Below are 26,148 nucleotides of genomic sequence, written 5' to 3' on the forward strand. Positions count from 1 at the left end.
AAAGCATGCTGCGTCCCTCAGGAGCTGAAGGGAAAACGCCTTCTTCCTCTAAGCAGCAGTAACACCACTCAGACTTCTCTGGGTGTTTATGTGAGTGTTAGTTTGTCCATGTGTATCTGTTTGTAGGCACTGGCTATTTTGTGTGTTGCTTTACTGTGATAACATCAGTCTCTATCCCAGATGAGTAAACACTGTCTTGATTTTGTCTTTTGAAATACTCATTGCCGTCTGGTCTAGCAGTAGGAGTGTGCTCATTCTTGCTGTTGTTTTTGTGTGTTTGCTCATGGAGGAGGATCTTTATAAGAAGAAAATAAACCAGGAAGGCAGACACCTGTGTGTACTTGTTATTTCAGCCAGAGTGCAACTATTAATAATGATAGGTGTGGACAATGAATCATGGAAGGCCTGCACCTGTGATATCGGATAGATTCTTTTCTTGCAAATTAGTCATCAACATGGAAATATTGCATATTTTCCCTTCTGTATCTTGTAACAAAAAACCTACAGTACTATTTGCATGAGCTACTTTTTATGTGTCATCACAGGCACTGCGCTCTATGGTTATTGTAATGTCAGTCCTAAAACAATATATTTTATAATTCAATTTTCAAAGGAAAGACTGGCATCCTCTTGGTATTGCTCATAGATTAGGAATTATTTTAGTCCATTATTCTGAAGCTGGTTAGTTCATCCATTGTTGCCTTGTCTTTGTAAACTGATTCAACAGCAAAAAAGAAAACAAAGACACTTGACTGAGAGGGGAGATAATTGATTTACTTTAATTTCTGGTGCCTATGTGAGGAAAGTCGTAGCAGTCAAATTGGTTTCTGTTGTACAGTGTGTTACATCTGTGATGAACGCATGTGACAACTCAAGTCATTGTGTGTTCAGTTCATAGTAGCTTCTAGTAAGTCTCTGTGGTTTAAGTGTCGATTTTCTTCTGCATTTTTAATTCTCAGAAATCTGGGTTGTGTGAAATTGCTACTTCTGAAAAACAACCCATTTCCTGATATGGCTGTTTCAAAACAAAGGCATTGTGGCATCAAAATAACTGGGTACTTGTTTTGTGAAGGACTTGCCGGAAATAAGTTCTGTGAAGTTAAGTCTCTCTCCCGTTTAGGCTAGAATTAGGCCTGGGTGATATGGCCTAAAAATCATATCACGGTATTTTTCTTGCCTTTGACGATAACGGTATTATATCACAGTATTACGAAATTAAAAAGAGACAATGCTTTTTAATCCAAATTCAAGTGTTATCAACCCCTTTCTCCCCTTAAAACAAGCCTTTGATGGCATACTTAATTTATCTCTAAGTATAGAAACACAGAAAACATGTTTTTTTTTTTAAGTCTCGGTAGGTTTACTTCTGTCTAACTGCACTCCAAGTTTCGCATTTCATCTCTCACCTGATGAGGTGTGTTAAGCTGCTAATGACTTGAACATGTTTCCTAGTGAAGGCATTCACAATAAAAGCGTTTCAGGAAAATAACATCCGCAGACTTTGATTTTGAAGAGCTTGATGGAAGAATTGTGTTTAGCATTGAGTTAGCTTAGCTTTGGCTGCCGTACCAGAGAATACAGCTAGTTTACAGCAGCTTTTCTGACCTCATTTAACATCGCAGCCTGGATCTTTGACTCACTGTGGACTTAAAAAAGAAAGTTGAAATAGACTTTTAAATGGTTGTTTAAGCTGTTGTAAGAGGAAGAGCTGCAGCGCTGGGCTCTGAGACCAGCCAAAGCAGCACTTAGCTTGTGTTGAAGCCCCAGGCAGACTGACAGAGACAGCATACTAACTTTGTTGCAGTGCAGCCATCAGACTTTGAGAGGAAAAACATGTGTTTTTGCCTGCTATCTGTGTCTAGATACAGCGGCAAGAGTCCTTGACATTCGGTTAGTTACCTGGCTACATGTAATGCTAGAACTAAACGTGCCATTGACTAGACTCAGCCTGAGCTGTGTGTCACAACTCACTCTTCCGCCAGCTGTGGGACGATATTAATACCAGTTTACCGCCCATCTCTACGTAGCACCATTTTTTTAACCAGCTCCTCCTGCTCCATGGTCTCTGTGCTTCAAGCCATTGTCACACTGAGGCAGATACGATGACGTCATCAACAAGTGTTATCGCGATTGTTCGGTAGAGTCCAAATCTTACATAGGCCAAATTTATATCATTTATACCATCTACCTCATATACCACGCACCCCTAGCTAGAATAGAACGTGTCTACGTATCAATGGATACAAAACAGACATGAGGGATTCAACTGTTTCAGCTTGTAGAGAGACTACCACAGTCTGCTTCTTTGAATTATCCAAGATTAAAGACGGGTGAAATATGGATTAAAGGGGACCTTATGATCAGAACGCAGCTGTCTGGCTCTGTGCCAGAGCCGAGAAAACAACGTTTTGCAAACACCATAGCAACACACTGCATAAAAAAAGTTGTGCGGACGCAACAAATGCATCATCAACAAAAAAATTTGTCAGTGATGGAAGTCATCATTGATTATTGTCGACAATGGTGATGAATCGTTGCATGGTAGAACAAGCAGAGGAATGGCATTTAAGCTACCATGTTTCAGGTCATAAATCACTCTCCTTCAATACTTCTGTCAACCTTCCACCATAGCTGCTAAATTCACCCTGTACTGTACAAAAACACTCACATTTACTAGGTGGTGGATGGTTAATTTCCGGTCATTCCTGAACTCATAAATACCATGAAAATGGCATGTGGAAACTTGGGAGTCAGGAGTCGGTCAAACCGGATGGTATTGCCCTTCTGCTGTGTGATGTTGCACCATACCCCCTGTTTTCATTACCTTTCTCTACCTACTTCTCAGATGCTTTTATAGCTTGGTCATTCGTAGGCAAGGTGGTTATTCACTGTTTGTCCTTCACAAGTGCAGTGCATAAAATACATTGATAAGCCAATTAAATGTGTGATGATGATGCTGGGTTGTCTTCACTGATGAAGTCCCAAATTCCGTGCAGATATCCTTGTAAAACGTAACCTTTTAAGTTATCATGAAAAGAATATTCTCAGTAGGAATACAGAGGATCTGCTTTGATACTGACCCTAATTAAAACATCTGATAGCAGCTTTTATTTAACCAGTCTGCCCCCTTTGAATACTCTTTTCTTTGTCAGTATGATTGCACAGTTTAGCACCTGCATTTCAGCTTCACCAGTCAAAGAGACTCTGATGATTATAAAAACATTACTCCTTATAGCAATAAAAATGTTTAAGTTTTGATCAAGAGAACACTATAGTGTTGATTCAGTGCTGAAAATCAGCAGGAAAAATGACCTTGGGTATTGAAAATGACTCATGAATTTAATAGAAAACCATAAATTAAGAGGTTTCAGTGCTTGTCCTAATCGACTCGTTTCATTATGTGTAGTTGGCCCACTGAGCAGAGAAGCACTTTTTACTGTGTGCTCTGAAATTTGCTACAATGGCAGGATATGACATCATAGTTAATGACTTGTTCCTCCTTGGGGCATGCACACACAAGGACACACACTCAAGCTCACACCCCCACACACTTACAGAGAGCTATCCTCGGTCATGCAGGTCACTGGTGCAACATGTCAGCTAGTGATGAATGGAAGTGGAATACAGTGATTCCCACTGGTGTATGTATTTATGTCTGTAGCACTGACTCCTTGACTCGACCAAATGATGCCACAGACCAGCGACCGCTCTCTCCTGGTTCTCTCAAAGTGAAGCACTAACTGAATTGCAGAAAGAGAAGAACAATTACAACCACAGATATTGTGTTTCTCTCTCTCTCTCTCTCGCTGTGTTTCGTGTCTGAGCGAGCCGTCAGTGTAATTACATTGCAGTGAGTCAGAGACAGAGAAAGAGAGAGAGAAAGAAGTAGCTGTTGGGCTTTTTCCTATAGACAGATAGAAAAGAGGTGGGAAGAGGAGAAAAGTTGGTGAAGAAAAAGAATTGGAAAACGATAAATTAGAAAGAAAAGGCATGATAACAGGACAAAGTATATGGGTTGGAAGATATACAAATAAAACCACTACTGTTTACCTGGTCTTGAAAATGTGCCATCACCTAACATGGTTAGCTTCAAAGACAGCCTTAGAAGTAGTTCTTTTTTATGTGGCCGTCTATCTATTCAGCTGGCCACCATACTTTATATTTCAGTTTAAATCTTTGACACGAAGTACAAAAAACAAACCCCACAGTTTGAGGGAAATGGTCACAATGAATCAAAAATATGATAAAGAGTTGTTCAAGAATTTAGAAATATATGTATTGCTTTCTTTCTTAAAAGATGTTATTAAGCTCTGGTGTTTACCGCCAGAAAATAATTAAATTAGCTTAGCATTTAGAATAGCCTAGCATAGAAATGGTGCAACAGCGAGCATGCTCTGCAGAGTCAAATGAGGGGCTCAAACCAACAGTGAGGCCTACTGTGCTAACCTGGCATGCCAGAGAGAAAGTTTCGAATGTTCATTGCAGAGGATGTACACAATATGGACAACAGTATTAGGCCACACCTGTTTCTTATTGATTTCAGGTGTTTTTATTAGACTCGTTGCCACAGGTGAATAAAATCAGTGCACCTAGTCGTGCAATCTCCATTTGCAAACATTTGTGAAACCCAAAGGTTTGTGCTGAAGAGCCTTGACTTCAAGCATTGCACTGTGATGGATGCCACCTTTGCAATAAGATAGTTTGGGAAATTTCCTCCCTGCTGGATAATCCACATGCAACTTTTAGTGATGATATAAAATGTGGAAGCATTTAAGAACAACAGCAACTAAGCCATGAAGTGGAAGACCTTGTAAAATCACTGCTGCTAAGATAAGATAAGATATTCCTTTATTAGTCCCACAAGGGGAAATTCCAATTTACAGCAGCAAAAAGTATCTTAGACAAAGCAGGCCATTGGCGACAGAAACACAATAAAAATAGAGTAAAAATAAGAGCAGTGTTGCAAGAGCACTTATAAATACAAAAATATAAAGCTCAACAACTGCTGTGAATGGTGCGTAAAAGTCGTTAAAGGTGACATATTATGCAAAAATCACTTTTTCAGGCTTTTATAACACAAATATATGTCCCTGGCCTGTCCACAATCTCCTGAAGTACCAGAAATATCCATTTCCTCTCCCCCTCTCTTTTTCCACCTTTCAGAAAATGTGTGCTGAAACAAGCCGTTCTCAGATTTTACATCTAGTGACCTCACCAGGGGCGTAAGCACCCACCCCCAGGTTTGGTTGGCCCTCCTCCACTTGGAGGAAAGTTCCGCCCTCCTTTCCTGATCCTCTCAGCTACCAGCTGAGATGCTGGATAGCTCAGTGGGTTACCCTGCTGACTATGGTTCTAAACTTTGGATAAAAAAGTGTCTGTAATATCACGAGTGCTGCATCCATTTCCTGAGAGGGGTGTGGTCAGGGGCAGAGTCAGACAGCTAATTACCATTTAAAGCCACAGGCACAGAAACGGCTCACCCTGAGAAGGGCTGAAACAGAGGGGTTTTTAGACATGCAAAAATCCAATACTGGAGTGTTTTTTCAGCAATAAACTTAACAGGCATGTTTTGGGGACCTCTGAGAACAATATAAACTCATATTAAAAGGGTAAAATATGTCATTTTTAATGCTCTGATTTCATAGGTGAAGAGTTCTGAACTTCCGCTGGCATTATTGTAAGCACAAAAATTGTGCAGCAGGAGCTTCATGAAATGGGTTTTCATGGCCAAGCAACTGCATGCAGACCTCACATCTAGGGCTGCAATGATTCGTCGACATAATCATTTGTGTCGACTATAAAAATTTGTTGACGCGTCGTATTATTGTTTTTTATATTGGTAAAATCTAGTACTGGCCGGTAAGGACTCATCTGTACTTGCAGTTCACTACAGGAAGTGGTGGGGGCAGTATTGCTCCAACTGTTTACATTATTCACAGAAACTGAGAAGAAGAAGTTAAGCATGGCGGAAAGCATGGAGAACACACCAAAAAGCCGACCCAGAGCTTCCAAAGTTTGGGAACGTTTCACAGTAAACAAATTGCCGAAACAAGTCAACTGCAAACTGTGTCAAGTCAAACTCTCGTACTGTGGCAGCACTACGGCAATGCACGAATACCTGAAACGTAAACACACTGTAGCTGCCGCGTCCTCAAATACCGCGAGCGGGAAAGTTTGCAAGTTGTATAAATATCATTTAGATCTTTTGCATTTAGTTACTGAGCCCTTTGTGCTTCAGGCACGAGGATTAATTCCAGTAGCCTACTTATAACGTTGGTGCCGTATGTTAATCAGTCGGAAAACCATCTTTGATATTTGTTAGGGTAACGTTTTTTTTCAGTAACGCTATTTAGTGTGCAATTTACTTTAGTTATCAGTTCAATACTTTTATATTAGAGGAAAAACAAACCTTGACGATGTAGCGACTTGACATGTCATGTCAATTTGCTAAACCATTAAGTTTTCACAGGTGTGCATGCATAAGAAGGCAAGGAAAAATGGGGATCCAAAATAGTATGCCAAATAGCCATGATTAGTCGACTAATCGCAAAAATAATCGCCAGATTAGTCGACATAAAAAATAATCATTTGTTGCAGCCCTACTCACATCATCAAGTCCAAAGCCAAGCGACAGACTGTGTGTAAAGCACACTGACACTGGACTGTTGAGCAGTGGAAACATGTTCTGTGGAGTGATGAATCACATTTCTCTGTTTGACAGTCAGATGGCAGAGTCTACATTTGGCAGACACCGGGAGAACGTTACCTGCCTGATGGCATCTTGAAGTTTGGTGGAGGAGGGATAATGGTAAGGGGCTGTTTCTCAGGGTTTGTGTTTGGCCATTGAGAGCAATCTTTATGTTTCAGCCTACTGAGACATTTTAGACAATGCTATGCTTCCAACCTTGTAGCGACAGTTTGTAAAGGCCCTCTTCTGTTCCAATAGGACTGTGCCTTAGTGCACAAAGCAAGGACTATAAGTGCTATATAGTTTGATGAGTTTGGTGTTGGAAAACTTAACTGGTTCATACAGAACCCTCCCCTCAACTCCACGGAGCAGCTTTGGGATGAACTGGAACGGAGATAGCAAACCAACATCAGTGCCTGACCTCATAAATACTCTACAGAATTAATGAAATTCCCACAGAAACACCTTCCAAGGAAAGTGGAAGCTGTTATAGTTGCAAAAAAGGGGCAACTCTATATTAATTTTTGCTTGAACTCTGCACTGTAGCTTTTACTTTAATATCTGTTTTTATCTTTATTGTTTTTTAAAACTTTTTATGTGTGTTTTTATCTTTTTTGGATTTTATCTGCTGTTTTACTTATAAAGTTCAGACAAATGGCACTAGGGATGTGTCTATCTTGTGTGGGTCTTATTTGCTGTTTTTAATCACCTTTTACATGCTTGGTTTAAAATGTTTTCACTGTGTTTCTTTTTCCCTTTGCCAATGTATTTTCATGAACTGTGTGAAGCACTTTGAATTGCCTTGTTGCTGAAATGTGCTATACAAATAAACTTGCCTTGCCTAAAGTAATTGAATATGTCCTTACAGTCCCATGGCATGTGCAGCCCTGGTGAGCAAGTATATCGTTAGCTCAACAGGCAGTCCTAATGTTGTTCACTATCAGTGGAGCCACTCATGCCAAAGTCAGTTGAGAGAACAGCCAAAATCTTCCCCACCAAGACAAGCTTTCAGTGCAGTTCTTTGCTCTTCTTTTAATAAAGAAATGTTGCCAAGTTCTCATAAAAAATGCCACTGTAGCTACATCCGAGCTAGTCACTTCTGTCTACCACCTTAAGTGACATTGATTGGTCCTGGCACAGATTATTCAGATTTAAGCATTGCAAGATTGATGTGCCTGATGACAGACATAAAATCTGGCCAGTCCACTGACTTTGCCCCATAAAAGAGACACTCTCAACCTGCCAGTATTGTGATTTCCCTCAGGAGACACTGAAGAGTCAATGAGTGTTTTTGTCTTGTTGCTGTAACTGAACTGAAGACAGTGTTAATAAATCCACGTGTGAATTCAGCAGCAGATTGCTTATAATTTCAAGTGCATATGTGCAATGTGTGACTGACTGCACATGAATGAAATATAGCTTACAAGCAACTAATGTATTTTGTTTTCCCCTGAAAGATCATTGGAAAGTTAAGCAATAGCATCCCTTTTGCCAAGTTTCCTCTATTAGTGTTTTAAGTTTTCATTATTCTGATGTATCCTTTAGATTTCATCCTGATTTGGAGTTGTGGTTTTGTAACTCTGACATGACACTGGCACTGGAGCTCTGCTTTTGGGCATGATACCCTTTAAAATATTAGAGACAATGATGGGAAACAAACTGATCCCTGAGTGTTTATAGAGTGACTGGGTCTGGTTACAACTGGTTTAAGCTGAGATAGAGACCAAGGCCTACATCAGTGTCTGCTTGGCCAATCATATGACCTCATCTCCTCTCTACATTCAAGCTCAACCACACACTGACAATAACACAGTCATCATAGATCACACGGATCAGCAGTGAAACACCTGGATGTGAGCTGTGGGTATGACTTCATACTCATACACAGGCTGATGTGCTACTATTAAGCAGTACTGCTGAGGTCAGATGTGGGTATAATGCTACAGTGTGTCGGCCTGTCTGTAAATGTATGTGTGTCTGTCTGTGTGTAATTAGTCACCAGCAGCAGACACACTCCTGGAACAAAGGCTCATTGAATACAGTCTTGAGGCTCGCTGTCTAACTTTCATTCTCTGGTGAAGTGTTTTTTTTTCTGTTTTAAACTCTGCTGGATCATCAATGTGCTGAATCAGTCACAGTATAGTAAAGAAGTTTTCAAAGCATACATTGATACTAAGATGGTCTTTGACTGTAGGAGTAGCGTGGTATACGGCTGCAATAGAAGTGTTTTTCTTTTTCATAATTTTCAGGCTCAGTAAATAATAGCATTGACTCTCTCAGCCACCTCAGTTATTTTTATAGAAAAACCATGAAAACTTCCTCCAGAAAGGGTTACAATCAATGGCAATACCATTTGTTTGCATGGCCACTAGAGGGCGATGTTTATACACCAACTTATCAAGCATGAATGCATAGAGGAGAGGGAGACAGAGATAGAGAGACAGAGCTTAGATCCACCTCCTGAATGAGAGTCAGAATATACCAGCAGCAGTGTGTGTTTGTGTGTTTGTGTGTCATCTTGGCCTACTAATCCAGTGGCCCATTAATCTGCTTTACTCCTGAGTGATTCTCGTCTTGTCTGTCGTCCTGTTGGCTTGCTTATTTGCGAGAGAGAGACCTTGACTCAGTCCTGGCTCACTGCATACACATTGTGTGGTGTCCTCTTGCAAATTTAGTGGGACATACTGGATATAATATCAAGAGTCTTAAAAGGCAGAGGGATTTAATGCTACTTTGAGCACATTTTGTGGTTGGAGCTGGCAAAAACTGTAAATGGGAGAGTTTCAGTAAGAGCAGAGTTCTGCCGTTGGGAGAAAAAAATGCTGACTTCTTCTGTGTCTTGTCCTAGTCCAAACAAAAATGCTGGCAAATTCAGTAAAGTAACCACTTGTTTCAATGGGTTTCCTACAATATAAATCGTGGAAAAAATGTACATTTTTTTAAGTCGCAAAGGCCAAAAAAATGGTTGAGAATTTTTTCTGCAGTTTGTTTTTATAAACATCCAGTTCAGGTTTTTTTCAGCATGTTTCAGTTATAAAACAGTGTAGACATTTTTTTTTAAAAAAGTGTTATTAGGAACTCAGGGTTGGGGCGCTGGTTTTAGTGTGTTGCACTACAGTTTTCAGTCCTCATTGCACTGGTCCTGGTATTGATTCCCAATCCTGGCGCTGTTTGGTGCATGTCTCCTCTCACTCTCCCTCCCCATATCTCCTGTCTCTCTTCAGCTGCCCCATCTAGTCAAAACAGATTAAAAAAAAGGTAATCCTTTAATTGAAAAAGAAGTGAGGGTTGGTGTAAATTTCTTCACTGGCCTTTGTATGCAAGCGTCAAACTACAAATTTGTGCTGACATAAATGAATGTTGGCGTCTTCAGATACTCACGGTGTTTCCCACACATACACAGACAAATCATCAGAGTCAAATCAACCCCCATGGTGTTAAATTGAACACTTTTCTCAGATGATTTCTTTTCACTATGGGTATAAATTTTAAGTATTTGCAAGTTTAATTATGGACACATTCAATTCACTTTTCATATTTAAAGATTGCCACCTATTTTGAACACCCACGGTAAATTCATGTGTCTGGACATCACAACACTTTCCTTTACTGCAGACCAGAGGTGGGCAGTGACTAACTCAGTGGATAACTTCACTCATGGTGCAGAATTTTCTAACATCAAAAGCAGTAATAATACAGTGATCATTGTAAAGCAGGCAACACCTGAACACATCTAAAACACTGGTTTTCCAGATGGATGAGTGAAACAAATCCATCTGACGTTTCAGGTTAGCATCAGTCCCGATTATCTCAAAGAACGTAATGTTTGTTTTTTTAAGACCATATTCTTTTAATTCCTTTAACTTATTCTCCAGCTATCGTATAGACATCACAATTTTATGAGGAAATGTATTTTTTAGGTTACAAGCCAATGCTTCCTCTAAATGTCAGAATTTTGCATGAGCTTAATTTTTTTGCATGTGATTTGATCACAGTGTAATCTGATTACATAGTCACCCTTTACAAAGTCAATGGAACGATTGTCTTTTATTCTCCGTATTTATGTCTTTTCCTTTTGTGTTGTAAAGATGGATGATTTGTGTCAGACAGACTCGAGTTAAGAACATTGCATTATGACTAATTGAGCAGCTCCTCAGGGGTGCGTTTGTGTCAGACAGGCAGAATAGCCAAAGGCAACACAAGCTCACAATGTTTAGATAATCCATTCTCCTTTTCCTTACGTGTTGTATTATTTCCACCCCTTTTATTCTGTCATTGCTTTTTTCTTTCTCTCTGACTCTTTACTTCTTTTCATGAAGTTGTTTCATCATTTCATCATCCCTCCTCTCATCTTTCCCTCCTGATTTTCTCTTCCTCTGTCTCCTGTACATCTGGCTCCCTCTCTCCCCCTCTGTCCCTCTCTTGGGAGACAAAGACCCCCCCCCCCAATTCCTTCCTCCTCTTCTCTCTCTGTCGGTGTCCCTCCCCCCCTTTCACAGTCATAGGCCGCCCGCTGCTCCCTTCCTCCCCTTCTTTACTCCCACTCGTGCTGCTGTGTTTGTGTGTCAGTGTAGTAGTTGTAGTAGTGGGAGGAGGATGAGGCTGTAAGCTTAATCCGACATTAGCCATCATTACTGAGTTAGCTGGCTAGCACATGTAGCCCAAAGACCACAGAAGCCCGGGATTTCGGCTTTTACCCAATTAAGCTGTTTGTCAGCCATAATTTCTCTTCTCTTCTCTTCTCTTCTCTTCTCTTCTCTTCTCTTCTGGACTTTAAATGGAAGGACTGTACCATGGTAAGAGTCTTTCTTACTGCTGTGGTTGTGCGTGTGTTTAAGTGGATGGTTGCACGTGTGTTTGAAATCATGCTTAGTTTGCATGCATATCAAACATGCTGAATTATGAATGAATGAGCATAAACCACATCTGTGATTTCATCGTTTAATACTTATTCACTTCAGATTCTAGTGCATGCTGATGGAGAAGTTGGAAAAAGAAATTAAGGAAGTCTAGGGCTGTCAAATGATTACATTTTTAGTCTCAGACTTTCTGTAGTAAAAAGCCATTAATCACATCCTTTTGATCAGATTTTAGACTTTCCTTATTTTGCATTTAAAGCTGCTTTTGTGTCATTTTGGATTTTCTACTGTGATATACTTATTGTTTGAATATAGACCTACTTTTGTTGGTAGATTGAAGGTTAAGACATTAATTTGAGCATGGAAAAAGGAATTTGTTATGGATTGAAAAGGAAATAAGAATGTTTTATAACACAATGTGCAGATGCCCTTTCACTCGCCCACTGAGCTGTCTGTGAGTTTTTTAATGTGAAATAAGATATTTAGGAGCACTTTTGGACATATTTAACATCACTGTGGCTGCAGAGAGACTCTGCAAAGGGTTAATTGTGATTTATGTAAATATTCATGAGAGCCCTAATAAAATCTGATTGTTTATAGATTCAGTTATGGAAATGGTAGGAGGAGGAAAAACAGCAGGATAAACACAACTACATGCAGATTAAAATGCAGTTTCATTTCACTGAAAATAATGTGAAACTCCCCATTTGTGAGCATGCTTCTGAAACAAATAAATATTTCTATATTTGTACAAACATGTTAAAGTCTTGTTTTTCTTAGTCCCTATAACTCATCATTTATGTGGAAGAAAGGACATATGAGTGTTTGGTTGTTTAGGAGGCTTCAACTTGAAGTGTGCACGTGCTGTCAAGAGGTTAGCACAGCCTGTGTGTGTTTGTGGGTGTGAGTCCTTGTACATATGTGGGGGAAGGAGGCCCTTTGTGTCATATTAGTGGGTTGTGTTTGATGAAACAAGCATTCGTCCTTTCCCACGTGGTTCTGTGTGTAGGTGTTGGTGTGTGCTTCTTTTTTGTTGAAGTGCACATTCATGTGTTTTTGTGTGGATATGTGTTATAGTGTGTGTAGGCATGGAGGAACGATCCCCCTGCAGCTTTTTTTTTCTAGGTTACATCATCTATATTTCAGTATGATTTAATATTTCTCTCTTGGTCCATAATTGATGGAAAATGCTGAACAAGAGGCTTAGCTTGCTTGACTTACTTTTCTCTCACACGTACAAATACTCACAGGGAACTGCACCTTTACCTGCCTACTCTTACAGTTTAGCTGAACTCTTTACTGTGAATCTGATGAGGGATTCTGTGTCAAAATAAAAAATTGAAGTATTAAAGTAAGTAACTCAATAACCAGGATTGTAATAAGGAGAATCTCCACCAAATTTAAGAAATAAAAGCATGTGATCATAAAAATAGCTAGACTGAACAGAGGTGCTACAACCATTTTTTTGCATTTATACATCCACCAGTATGGTTTAGTAGTGCAGGGGTGTCCAAACTTTTTCACTGAGGGCCACATACCAAATTATGTAACGATACTGGGCCACTTTGATGGCCCACTTATTTGCCAAGTATGCATACACCACAAGGAGTTTGCTTTGCTCTCTTTGTACAGCCATTAAATATTACATTTAGAATATAAATAACTGAAAAAGTATTAGAAAAATCAGATTTAAATATGTACAATCTTGTGTTAGGTCTTTTTCTAGTATGTCCATTTGCATTGATAGTAGGGGTGGGAATCACTAGCGGCCCCACGATACAATATTATCACAATACTTGGGTTCTGATTCAATATTTTAAACATTTTACAATACAGTGAGTATTGCAATACCATATATTGCGATCTATGCCATTTTTTCAACTGTTTAGCTGATTTAGCATCTTGCCCTCATGTTTGTCATATTTCTGTAGTATTTTATTTTCATGTAGCATTTCTTGCATTCATGCCCTGCCTGCATTCCTAATGTCCTTCCCCTGGTGCTGACATGTTTGTTGTTTCTCCTGCTCTATGACCGTCACCTCTGTCGACCTCACTGGATAATCAATTGATTTTATTTTTCCATGATCATATAGTATGATTCCAACATATGTAAAGGGTGCAGGATTAGTGCAAGCAACATATGAGGTGACGTCAGACATTTTAACACAGTTTGCTTTCGTACAGTATTGGAGCTACAAATGGAGACATTAGAGGATATTTTACTTTAAGCAGGGCTAAGGTACTTTTTCTACCTTCTGATACTCATCAGAGTAACACTGTGACTGTTGAGTGCTCATCAGAGTGACAGCCTGGAGGAAGAAGCCGTTTCTGTGTTGGGTTGATTTGGTGGGCAGTGCCCTGTACACCTACCAGCTTAGTAACTGAATTTAAAGTACTTGTAAATAAAGAAACAGCATACATTTAAGCTTTCCACTAATGGCTGACATTGCAAATTATTGTTAAGGATTCCTGGGTTGACCAATCAGATTTCCCTTGTTGGCTCTAGCTACCACTCTGCCTCTTGTCAGGAAGAGAGTGACACTCTGTGCATCCCAGAGGGAACACACTGACATCTCATCCCCACTTTCTGACACAAAAAAGAACAAACTGAACAGAGAGCAAACTTTATAGGAGTATTGGCTCTTGAAGAGGATTAGTGTGGTAAGCTTAGTAAACTGCACCTTGAGATGGTGCTTTAGCGCCACAAAGGAGTGTGCTACTTGCTATTTGCTGGTGTAAACCACTTGTTTTTATGTAACAAGTTGTTGTGAATCAAAATAGTGAAATAGTTTTGGTCATCAGTATATGTAACATTTACGTTGTTGTCTCCATTTAGTCTTGAAAAAGGCATGTGAACAAATTCTTCTTGTCAAAATGTTTGTTTACAAAATTAACACTTTCACAGTTCAGAGTGTTCAAAGAGTTACATACAACCAAGCACTGCTTCACATTCTGAATTGGGAGATTTTTCATTTTATTTTCAGAATTTGCAGTGGGCAAATTAAAATTGACCACTGGCTCTAGTTGGCCCCTGGGCCATAGCTTGGACAGCCCTGATCTAGCGCTTATTTCTAGAAAAGCATACATCAGTCCCCATAAGGATTTTCATTCACTGGCCAATCAGAGCTGAGTATTCATTTTTAGCCTTGTTAACCAGTTCCCCAGAGTTTGCTCTCATTAAAAGTCAAGGAAGAAATTAATTTTTAATGTTTCATTTGATTTTCCTCCTACTTGATGAGCATGTTTTTAGTGGTTCAGCAAGTGTAAATATTTGCTTAAAATCACCACTGGGACTGTGAATAAAAAACCCTATAAGCCAAATGTTTATGATAAATATGAAACAACCTATCAGTTTAGAGCTTCAGCTATCTCAACAGTTCATTCGTCCTAAATCTGCTGTGATGAATTATACATGCTGTGTCTGGTCTGAGGGCGATACATTAACATGCGTGCCGCTCCAGTTAGCCAGTTAGCTTTATCACTGCACCTGAACTATACACACTTGAGTGAATGCCTGTATTGCAGTGTGTGTGCTTTTGAAGATAAGTGTGTATGAGCAGTCATGTGTTAACGTGACCTTATTATGTTGCCAGGGTGTTGGATTTATCTGGACTGTGCATCAGCTGTGAGTGTGTGTGTATGTGGTGTAGTTTATTTAGTGTTATTGTGACAGGTTTTAAATAATTGTTTGATGTTTATCTGAGTGTGAGTAATGAAAATATTCTGTTTGAATACATTACCCACACAGATTACCTTGGCTGTTTTTAAGTGGAGCATTTTGAATTATTGAATTGGCTTTTGTCATGAAATATGTCTTCCCTCATTTGTATCCAAACTGCAGGAATGGGCAGAATATTTCAAAGGTAGCTTGTGCTCCTGTGATTTTCTATGCGTTTGAGCTATAGTTCGACTGGCAGGTGTGATTTGTGCCGCAGGGGTAATGTTGTTGCATCGTAAGACTTTACGCTTCAGTAGCGGCCCATTGTCCAGAGGGTCACACACACCCACACACTAACATTCAGGCGTGTGCCAGCTCAGCTTGAAGTTCAACCACTAGGCAAAGACTATTGAGGCAGAACGTCCCACTGCTCGCATTGGATTCATCTAGTTGATTGTTAAAGGAACGTGATTTTTTTAATGCAGGAAAAAGAACATTGGTGACTTTCCTCTTAGCTAATTTTATTCATCACTGTTGCACTGAACCGAACAGTCTTTTATACTCAAGGCCGCCCATGAGGAGGGATAAAGGAGAGAGCTTTCTGGGGCCCAGTCAAATAAGAAAACCATGGAAGTCAGAAACATCACTGTCCATTGTAAGCTTAAGCTGTGATAACCATTTATTATTTTTGAAAGGAATAATAACCACTCTTATAAAAGCAACAAAAAATCCATTTTATTTATAAATGCTGTAGCACAATACATCCTTTTTAAAGAAATGTTAACCTTTTATTCAACAGAATTACCCTTTTTTTGGCAATGTTAAAGATGTGGATAGGCACACTGAACTGAACGATTAGGAAAGTAATGTTGGACTGCATAGCTAAGCCATGATGTGCACAAAAGTCAGGATGCCAGAAAATAAAGCAGAACAAGCTGAGAGAATTAAAAATGGCCCCAAAAAGTGGCAAAAAAAGTCAAAAAGTGGCTCAAATGGTTTAAAGATAGCAAAAACAGTGGCAAAAATGAATTAAAAATGGCTCAAAAATGTGGCAAAAATTGACAGAAAGTGGCAAAATTGGGTAAGAATGAGCAAAAAAGGGGCAAAAATGAATTAAAAGTGAACAGAAAAGTGCCAAAAATTGCCAAAAGCAGAAAAATGGGGTTAAAATGGCAATAAAATGGCAATAAAATGGCAAAAATTGGTAAAAAGTAGCAAAAATGGTTTACAGGGAGCAAAAAAGGTGAGAAAGATGAATTTAAAGTGGCCTAAGAGAGTAAATAATGGTCCTAAAATGGCGAAAATAAGTTAAAAGTAGCAAAAATTGAGGAAAATCAATTAAAAGTGGCCCAAGAAAGTGGAATAAAAGTCCCAAAGTGGCAAAAATTGGTTAAATGTAGCAAAAAAAGATGCAGAATTAATTTAAAGTGGACAAAAAAGTAACGTAAATGGGCAGAAAGAAAAAAAATTAAAGAGTTGAATAACAAGTGGCAAAATGGGCATGAAGTGGCAAAAAATGGTGAAAAGTGATAAAGACAAAATAGATTATAAATAGCAAAAATAATATTTGAATAATGGCGTAAAGAGGCAAAAAATTGGCAAAAAGTGACAAAAACAGGTTAAAAGAGGTAAAGAAGTGGCAAAAAGGTGAAAAATTCCAAAACATGATTCAAATTGGCTTGAAGGAATTGCAAAGAAATGGCGATAAGAGGCAAAAAATGGAAAGAAAGGGTGAAAAGCAGCAAAGGAGTAGCAAAACAGGGTGCAAAGCTGCGAAGATTGGTTGAAAGTGGCAAGAAAGGGAGAAAAAGGAGATGAAAAGGGAAAAAGTAGTACCATTTTCAGTAAATCACAACGAGGGAGGGCCCATTTTCTGTGTTTTTCAGATCCCCCTGGTATACTTTCTCAAACCTCCACTTATTTCAGTTTACATAACACTGCAACTCATCAGGCTTCTTTCAGGATTTGTGTTTCATTCATTTTCAAACAAAAAAGAATCGAAGCCTGGGGTTAAATCTCTCCATGCAGAATTTCAGTCTTCAAAGTAATGAAAGCTGACTGTAGAATCACGTAGACAAAGATGAGGTCATAACATTAAAACTACAGATGTAGCAATACCTTGTAATACAGTTACACTGATATGGACGTTTTTATCAAATTGGACTAAAACATCTCAATACTACAGATGAGGATGAAATTATTAGCCTTTTCCAGACATCCTAGTTTTATTTTGGATGTTACATTATTTTACTTTGCACACAGAAACAAAACTATTTCACAAAAATCTAAAACTACCAGGTTCAAAATCTTACCCCCCTGTAGAACTGACCTTTTTGTTGAGCCATAGCCCAAACCGCTGTTATTGCACTGATGTGCTGTAACTTTGTGATGCTTCTAAAATCAAGTTAAAACTCAGGCTTATCTTCGAATTTACTCACGGTATTAAAACTTCAGTAATGGTTTGAGCCGCCACTGAGAAAACATCATGGCAAAGAGAAATGAGTTTAGAAAGAATTGCCGATTCTCACAAAGCAGGAGAAGGATATACAAAGGTATTACAGCATTTCCAAGTGTCTAAAAGTGGAGTGGGAAATTCAAAGAGAGGCACACATTACAGACAAAGCCTGGCAGAGGTAGGAAGTGAAGGTTTTCAAAGACTCTGGAGAGAAATCTAATGAGAGATGTGTTAACCCTACAAAGCAGATGGATACGCCTGTTTCCGTGTTTCTCACTGGTGAATCCATCTTGCAAAGCTCCCACCTGAACCGTTTGGGCCCGGTTAGAAAGTGACAGGACCAATCTGCAACGTGGAGCAGTACTTTCGGGCACAGTGGAGTCGTGAAGTAAACGAAAGCAGCAACAAGAGGCTGGTGCAGATATGGCGGATATTAGATATTAGTGTGGATGCTGCTAAAGCGTACGTTTTGTCCAAACTTGATGCCATTTCTTTGTTAAAAGAAGAACGAACTGCATCGCATGTTTTGTTGCTCTAATTGGCCCATAAAGATGTGACAGACAAAACGTTCATCCAATCACCCTACAAGGATTCTTTTCAAAGCCTCTGCCCTTTCTGAAACACTGTATATGAGAGGTTTATCAGATGGATGTGTGAAACAAATCCATCTGGCGTGTCAGGTTAGAGATGTGTCTAAAGCCTCCAGAACAATTGACAAGACACTTGTGAATGACTTGTTGGTGATAAAGGCTGAGTCTACAGGTAAATCTCACAAAATTAGAATATCATGAAAAGGTTAAATATTTTTTGTCACTCATTTCAGAAAGTGAAACCCATACATACAGACTCATTACACATAGAGTGAAATATTTCAGGCCTTTATTTCTTGAAATGTTGATGATTATGGCTTACAGATAATGAAAAAATACAGAACTTTTTCATGATATTCTATTTTTTTAGATGTACCTGTATTTTTACAAAGCCAGCTACCTGCATGTATCCATCCACACAGTGCACATGGACCCTGAGAAGAAGACACACGTTGGAATGCATAGACCATCTGGTCAATTTTAAATAAACCACCTGCACAGATTGCCAGCTATTTTCTCGTTTGTTCATCAACATTACATTAAAACAGGGAGCAAATGAAAAGAAAATCATCACGTCATCAGCTCTAGACGTGCCCTCAAACAGGTAGCTTAGTTGTGGTGGAAAAGCTAAACCTCTTCTCTTCGCTTCTGCGCCAAGTCGAGCCAAGTAGAGCCATGCAGCTCAATGTAATGGGAAAGCACCAATAGCCTCCCAGGCAGCCTGGGTTCAAGTCCAACTTTTGGCTCCTTAACCCCATGTCATTCCCCACTCTTGCTCTCCCTATTTTCTCTATCCACTCTTATGTTTTATTGTCCAATCTTATGAAGGTTAAGCCCTAAAAAAATCTTTAAAAATGTACCTCAAGTGATTCTCGTTCTTTTTGGTATTCTGCTCTTTAACTGAGTATGTCATGTTTTTCATTGAGTCTCTACAGACTGATATATTTTCAATATCACAGCAGTAGAGGGAGTTTCTTCTTTAGCTTGTGTCTGTTTCTGTCTCCAAGTGTTGTAAGAAAACCGTCTGAGTCTCTGACCTCTCTCACTCTGATCTTAGACCAGAAGTTTAGACATCATTGCACTAAAGTCTCTCTTTTGATTGTTGTGTCTAATTACTGTTTCTAAAATACCTGTGATTAACTTGTGGTTATACACATCTGGCAGACATGGAGTCTGTTCAGTCACTTTGTGTGATTCAGTTTGTTTCAGTATGGGGGGGTTGTATTCATCTGAAATGTATGAGTCATGGCAGTAAATCTCATTGCTGTTTGTTCATGGACTTGAAGTGTGAACTGTGCTTACAGCTAAGGAAAAGTCCTAAAGTGCTCACCTTAACCTCCCTTATGTAGCACTGGCATGAAAAACTGAAAAATGCCAAGCATATCAAAGCGGCAACAAGAATTACTTATTGCATATGGTGCTGTGTGTGCTATTTGCTTTTACTTCTGCACAGTAACATGTTTTTATCCCAACTGAGAGCACAAAAGTTGCTGAGAAGAACTTTGCATTAAACCAAACTTCAGTAACACAAAAACAATGTTATTATGTGCTATATAGAATTAAAATAGGGGACATTTCCTGCAGAGATCATTGATACAAATGTTTGATCTTCTGCTGTGTAGCTTGTTTGGGAGGACAGCTTGAGGAGCAGGTGTTTTGGGCCGTCTGCCAGTCTAGAGGGAAGCGCATGCATTCATGTGTGAGTGAGTGTATAAAGGACTCATGTCTGTCTTTGATATATGAGCGGTACAGACATTTAAACAGGCTGGTTTGTAATTAGCACCATGCTCACACCTCTGCAGGATATTCAACAGAGAGAAATAGGAAACACAAAGCAAGCTTACACTGCACATTGATCCGAAAAAACATGACATATTTCGTACTGGGGCTAAAACTGAGGGAACCCGCGTTAAAAATCAACTGCATTTTCTTTTACCTCTTAAAGTGCTGTCTAGTCTCATCCCTCAGGCATAAAACAGCCACTGTCTCCTCTCATATGTAGTCTAGACTGAAACACCACCAGTGTGGCTGCATATTCAGGCTACATAACACTTAACTAACATCAAACTCTGACTGGAGCATCAGGAGAGGAGAGACAGTGAGAGGAAGCATAAGTGGGACAGATGGTGTGTACAGAGTTCATCTTCTGTAGATGTCTTTTAGAGACTAAAGAATCCCCAGATCCTTTTACTCTGCTCCATTACAGCCACTTTTGATGTGAATAAGTTATTTAGCGTGGCTTTTTTCATAGTTTCACATTTCAGATTTAGAGCTGTTTAGTGGTAGAACAATTTTGGACATCCAGTTTTTAGTTTCTGTCAGACAGGGCGCAATGCATAAAGGATCAGAGATGTCAGGTTCAAAGGGGTGTAGAGTTGAATGTCATCTGCGTAAAGATTTAAGTCTGTTGTAGTAGTGCAGGAATTGCTTATGGGGTGGCACACAGACAGACCCATGAGGGTCCCCATGGGAAAGAAGAGCACAGCAAAAGCACACAGTGTCTGATAATACCAAATTCAAACGTTAACATTGGGTTGATAGGATGTCAGAAGGCGTTCTTTATTGATGTTTTATTGGTATCCCCTCATAACCCCCATTTCTAGACACACATTAACTGTAAGGTCCTGGTCTCAAATTACAAAGAATTTGTCAATACACCATGAGTCACCTTTCTGCTATTTCCTTTTTGGTGTGTGGGTTTTCTTCTTAAAATTACGTCATTATTGTTGACAGCTCCCACTGTCATTTCATCCTGCGTGTGTGTGTTTCTGTGTGTGCATACGTTTGTGTTTACATCAGGGTGTCTAAAGCACTTAGACACTTATCCTGCTGACCTCTGTCTGCACTCAGGCCCATCTCTGCTCTAACTGGGTGTCAAGTTTTCAAACGACTTCCTGTGGTGATTTGGGTGCTGCAGTATTGCTGCAGTATTGATGTAGACACAGCCACTTTATTATTTACTTATTATTATTATTATTTATTTATTAACAACAGGACCTATGCTTTTCCTGTAACACACAATCACCAAACCATTTATGGTCATGTTCAATCAATGGTTTTTCTATTTTAACATATGATACAATAAACCCTAAACACTTGGATAACTTTGTAAAAAGGATAAGAGGACAAAGACGTAAAATATTAAAGCAAAGTGACATATTCACTTCCTCAAAGTCTACTCAATAAATCACGTCATTGTAGTCACAATATGGGTATTTACAATAAACACATAAACATGACATTTTTCAGATGAAGAGGGAAAAATGTGAACAAGCAGTGCTCTCTTTCTTAGCATACAGATATTTTGGATTGAGGCCTGGGTAAAATGACCATACTTCACACCATTTTTATGCCGATGAAGCACTCTCTTGGCTACCATCAGATTAAGTGATGACAGTTTAGTTCTTAAAAAACAGCTTTTTGGATTTATTTTTGATTCAGGTGGGGAATGTTAAAAACGGGTGTTTTGTAAACCAGGAGAAGAACAGGTAGACAAAAGCTTTGAGGTATACAGTGGCTAATATGCACTCTTTGCTGTTCATTTGTTTTGGGCTTCATGTTCATGAGTATAGGGATGAATATCCAAATCCAGTACCAACATAGTACTGGTACCAACTCATTAGTGCGCCATTTTTGTGCCTTGCCGCCCCAAAACGATCCCTGTCACTCCAAAGGAAATGCAAAAAGTACATTATGTGAAGAAGTTAGACCTGTTTCCTTTACTTAATGGCATCTTATTTCTGGATTATCTACGATAGTGAGTCAGCTGCCGAGTTTTTACACATTTTATTCTTTCCAAAGTTTTGATTCAGGCACTATTCAGGCAGCAGCACCCTATAAAACGGTATCCATTTAGCACTGGTTTTGGGAAAAAAATTCAAATAATACCCAACTAATTATTATGATACACAGGAGTTCATCCTGGTTCCCTTACTTTTCTGACAGGCCCCCCTTTGGCAGATAAATATATTTTTAAGCCCCATCCTTCACCATGTACTGATACTGAAGCCAAGCATACACTTCATTTCAAGCTGACTTGGTAACGATCATAGTTGAGTGTTAGCTCACTTTGTTTGACTGAATCATTTACCATGTATGACCATCATGCATAATTCATGTCTGTGGAGTCTCCTTTGAAAGATAGAAGTCAGATCTATTTTCTCATTTTCATTTCTGTTCCAAAACGGACCAAGTGCTCTGGACTATCAGATGTGAAAACGACCTTACTGAAGTGTGTACATTTTACAACCAAAGCACCAGGCATGCCAGAAATCCGTCTGACCAGTCAGGAGCAGCTGGTTGAACAGAGGTTAACCATTATGTCTCAATGTACACTGCGTGACAAATGGCACATGATAAGGCTGTAAGTTGACCTGACTTCCAAGTGAGTCAGAAAACCATACAGTGTACATCCAGCTTAAAGGAAGCAGGCTCTTTCCCCCCCGTTAAACAGGTGAAGCTGAGGGTGAGCTATGACTCATAACGTCTTCCTGTCTTTGAGATGTTAAAATGTCTGATGTAGATTCATTGTGAGCATTGATTTTACCCACAAGTCCTCCTACAAAATGTTAGTTTAGTAGCAGTGCAGATTGTGAAATAATTTTATTCAGCTTTTCACACACAGCTCTGTCATATATTTTGGCCCCTGCCAGGGACCATTGGCCTCATTATGGGGATCAGGGGGTTAATCTGCATAAAGAGATGATAAGTTAAGTTCTGATTTGAGGTGGCAAAGACAACTCTCTCAGCTTCAATATCTAACAAGTATAATCAAGTAGTATCAGAATGTGAGGTTTGAGCAAGCTAAAACCAAAAAGGTAATTACTAAACAAATCTTTAATACACAGCCATTGATCAGTGTTTGGTAGGAACCTGTTTAAAAGCATGTCCTAGCTAACTCATGTAACCAGTGAAGCTTGGGTTTGGGTAAATTTTACAACAATGAGATATTGATTCTTAAAAGAGAAATCAATACCCAGTTGAAAAGTCAACAAGATATTGATTGAAGCTCTTTTTTTGACCAATATTACCACCCCCTCTGTTATTATACTCTCTAACTGAACTGTGAACACCTGCTGTGCTATTTAATTAACTTCATCACATTTCTGACCTGACACCAGGATTTTTATTAAATCCATCAGCTAATTATCACACAAATCAGCTAAATCTGCCTTTTCTGTGTTTGTCTTTCAGATATTTCCAGGATTGCCTACTACACAGGTGAGTAGCTGACCCTTGACCTCACTCACAGCACGAAAGCTCATTCAGCTGCTTCACTCAGTGTTGGTAGTTAGTGTGCTCAGGTCACCTCAAGGTATCCCTAACAGGGAACAGATGAGGGATAGAGTAGACTCCATTCATGACTTTTCTGGAGCTTTTCTGAATACATGTCATGCTGTTCATAGAATGGTTGAAGTGGTGTTATTGTCATAGAGTCAGTACATTTTCATCATATGACTGACATTTTAAAGACCTAAATATAATTCTTGTGATTTGTCTAGTTGACAATAAAGTTTAGAAAGTGCATCACATCATGCACACTAACTTAATTTGAATAATTATTTTATTTATAGCCATTTACTTCCTAGTGGATTACGGTGTGGCTATAAAAACAAGTATCAGGAGATTGCTCTGTCCACTGCACTGACTAAAATAAGAAAAAACAGTAAATACTGCTCTTCATGACAGAAATCAGGTTAGTTTGAGCTACTGAATAATCCATAAAGGGTATGTCAAACATACATTCCTTGAAATTTCTAGAAAGTTTCCCAAAGACCACTCTGAAGTCCACCTGACTTATTTCTTCACATATGCATCTTAAAGCTGTAGACTTTTAATGTCTGCCCTGCCTTCTGAAGGTCATTTTTGCTGAATATTTCCTGCTGCATTTTCACAATGGCTCACCCTGACTTTACAAAGAAACTTGGATAAGGGCTGTCCAGGAAATTCTAGTTTAACCTTCTATGAGGCAAGGAACCATATATGGTCAGTGATTTCCTTCATGGCCTACCCCAACTCTCTTCAGTTCAGTAGAACCAGGATGATGTTTCTCAGTCAGCATCACAGAAAAGTGACATCACAGAATCTGAACAATGAGCAGTGGCCCAAAGTGTCTCAAACTTCCTGTTTCCTCCAGAAATCCCAAAATGCAGTTTTTCATCTCTTTTGGTCCCCTAACATCATAACTAACCAGAATAAGTTGATGAAACTCACATTTTACAGGTGAATAATAGTGTTAATTGTCATTATAAGTTTTGTTTTTGTAAGATTTCTAGCAATTACTGCAATTTTAGTGTAAAAAATGGAGGAACCATCTTTGCATGTACATCCATTTTGGGGTGTAAAATGATGTCTACATCAAAACATTTGGCCAATTCATCTAGCAGCCATAGTATAGGCCTTTTCTTGACAGACAAGTCATTGCACATAGGATAATATTACTCTATAGTGTAGTTAGAGATTGTCTCACAAAAGGAAGAGATCCAGTGGTAAATTTTAATCATTTCTACAATAATTGTTAAAATAGCCTAAGTGTAATTATTGGGGGGTCATTTTTATAAATGTAAGACAGTTTTGTTATACTTAAGTGGTTAATGTCAGTTTTTTTGTTTACTGTGAGTGCTATTTCTGCTTAAATTCATGTAGGCATTCAACGTTTTTGATTGTTTTAGGTTTTTGGATAGAATTATGAGGAAAAATAAATGGTATGAATTGTTAAATTTAGGTGATTTTTGTCAGTATTACAACGGTATAACAGTTTTATTAAGCCTAAATGACACATCAGTGTTTGTATTTATTGTGAGCCTCATCAATGGCTAAATTCACGTAGTAATTCAATATTTGTAATTACCTTCACCAAGGAGGTTATGTGATTGGGTGGGTTTGTTTGTTTGTTAGTTTGTTAGCAACATAACTCAAAAAATCATGGACTGATTTTCATGAAATTTTCAGGAAATGTCAGAAATGGCTTAAGGAAGAACTGATTAGATTTTGGGACTGATCCGGATCACCGTCTGGATCCAGGAATGTTTTTAAAGGATCCTTTACTATTGGGAGATAGAGCTAAGGTCGGAGGTTTGCGCTGTTACCACTTTACATCAGGAGATTGCGAACATGAGTAACTTCAATCCCAGCAGCAGTTTTGGTGTGTTTCTATTCAAAGTTTTGGAGTTTACAGAGTTTGAAAGACGCACACCCGGTCAAGGAGACGAGCCGGAGTGTAACAGAGAGAAAGACAGCGAATTATAGCGAGAATACTCACAATGCTGGGAGGAATGGAGGAATATTTATTCTCTGCCATGACTTCCAGTCATCCGGTGAGACCATGGGTGCTTCCGCCATGACAGTCCACACGTGGCGGAGCCAATGCGTTGCCTCACCGTGTCTCCACCCCACCGGGAAGGGAGTAAGTGGTGAATTAGATTTTGGGAGTGATCCGGATCACCGTCTGGATCCAGGAATGTTTTTAAAGGATCCTTTACTATTGGGAGATAGAGCTAAGGTCGGAGGTTTGCGCTGTTACCACTTTACATCAGGAGATTGCGAACATGAGTAACTTCAATCCCAGCAGCAGTTTTGGTGTGTTTCTATTCAAAGTTTTGGAGTTTACAGAGTTTGAAAGACGCACACCCGGTCAAGGAGACGAGCCGGAGTGTAACAGAGAGAAAGACAGCGAATTATAGCGAGAATACTCACAATGCTGGGAGGAATGGAGGAATATTTATTCTCTGCCATGACTTCCAGTCATCCGGTGAGACCATGGGTGTTTCCGCCATGACAGTCCACACGTGGCGGAGCCAATGCGTTGCCTCACCGTGTCTCCACCCCACCGGGAAGGGAGTAAGTGGTGAATTAGATTTTGGGAGTGATCCGGATCACCGTCTGGATCCAGGAATGTT

General features: G+C 39.2%; 1 protein-coding gene across 2 annotated transcripts in view; it reads left to right on the top strand.

The window, feature by feature from the left end:
• ptk2aa (protein tyrosine kinase 2aa) overlaps positions 1-26,148 on the top strand; it is a 95,603-nt gene that overhangs the window by 6,303 nt on the left and 63,152 nt on the right. The window contains exons 1-2 of one of the 2 annotated variants that reach the window (XM_041809141.1): positions 11,398-11,484; positions 23,444-23,470. In XM_041809141.1, coding sequence (XP_041665075.1) covers positions 11,466-11,484; positions 23,444-23,470 — 46 coding nt within the window. In that variant the 5' untranslated portion in view covers positions 11,398-11,465. Of the gene's footprint in view, positions 1-11,397; positions 11,485-23,443; positions 23,471-26,148 lie in introns of those variants that run through there. The other variant, XM_041809142.1, reaches the window with a different exon arrangement.

This window comes from Cheilinus undulatus, linkage group 16 (assembly GCF_018320785.1).
Source record: "Cheilinus undulatus linkage group 16, ASM1832078v1, whole genome shotgun sequence".
In the NCBI taxonomy this organism is placed as follows: domain Eukaryota; kingdom Metazoa; phylum Chordata; class Actinopteri; order Labriformes; family Labridae; genus Cheilinus; species Cheilinus undulatus.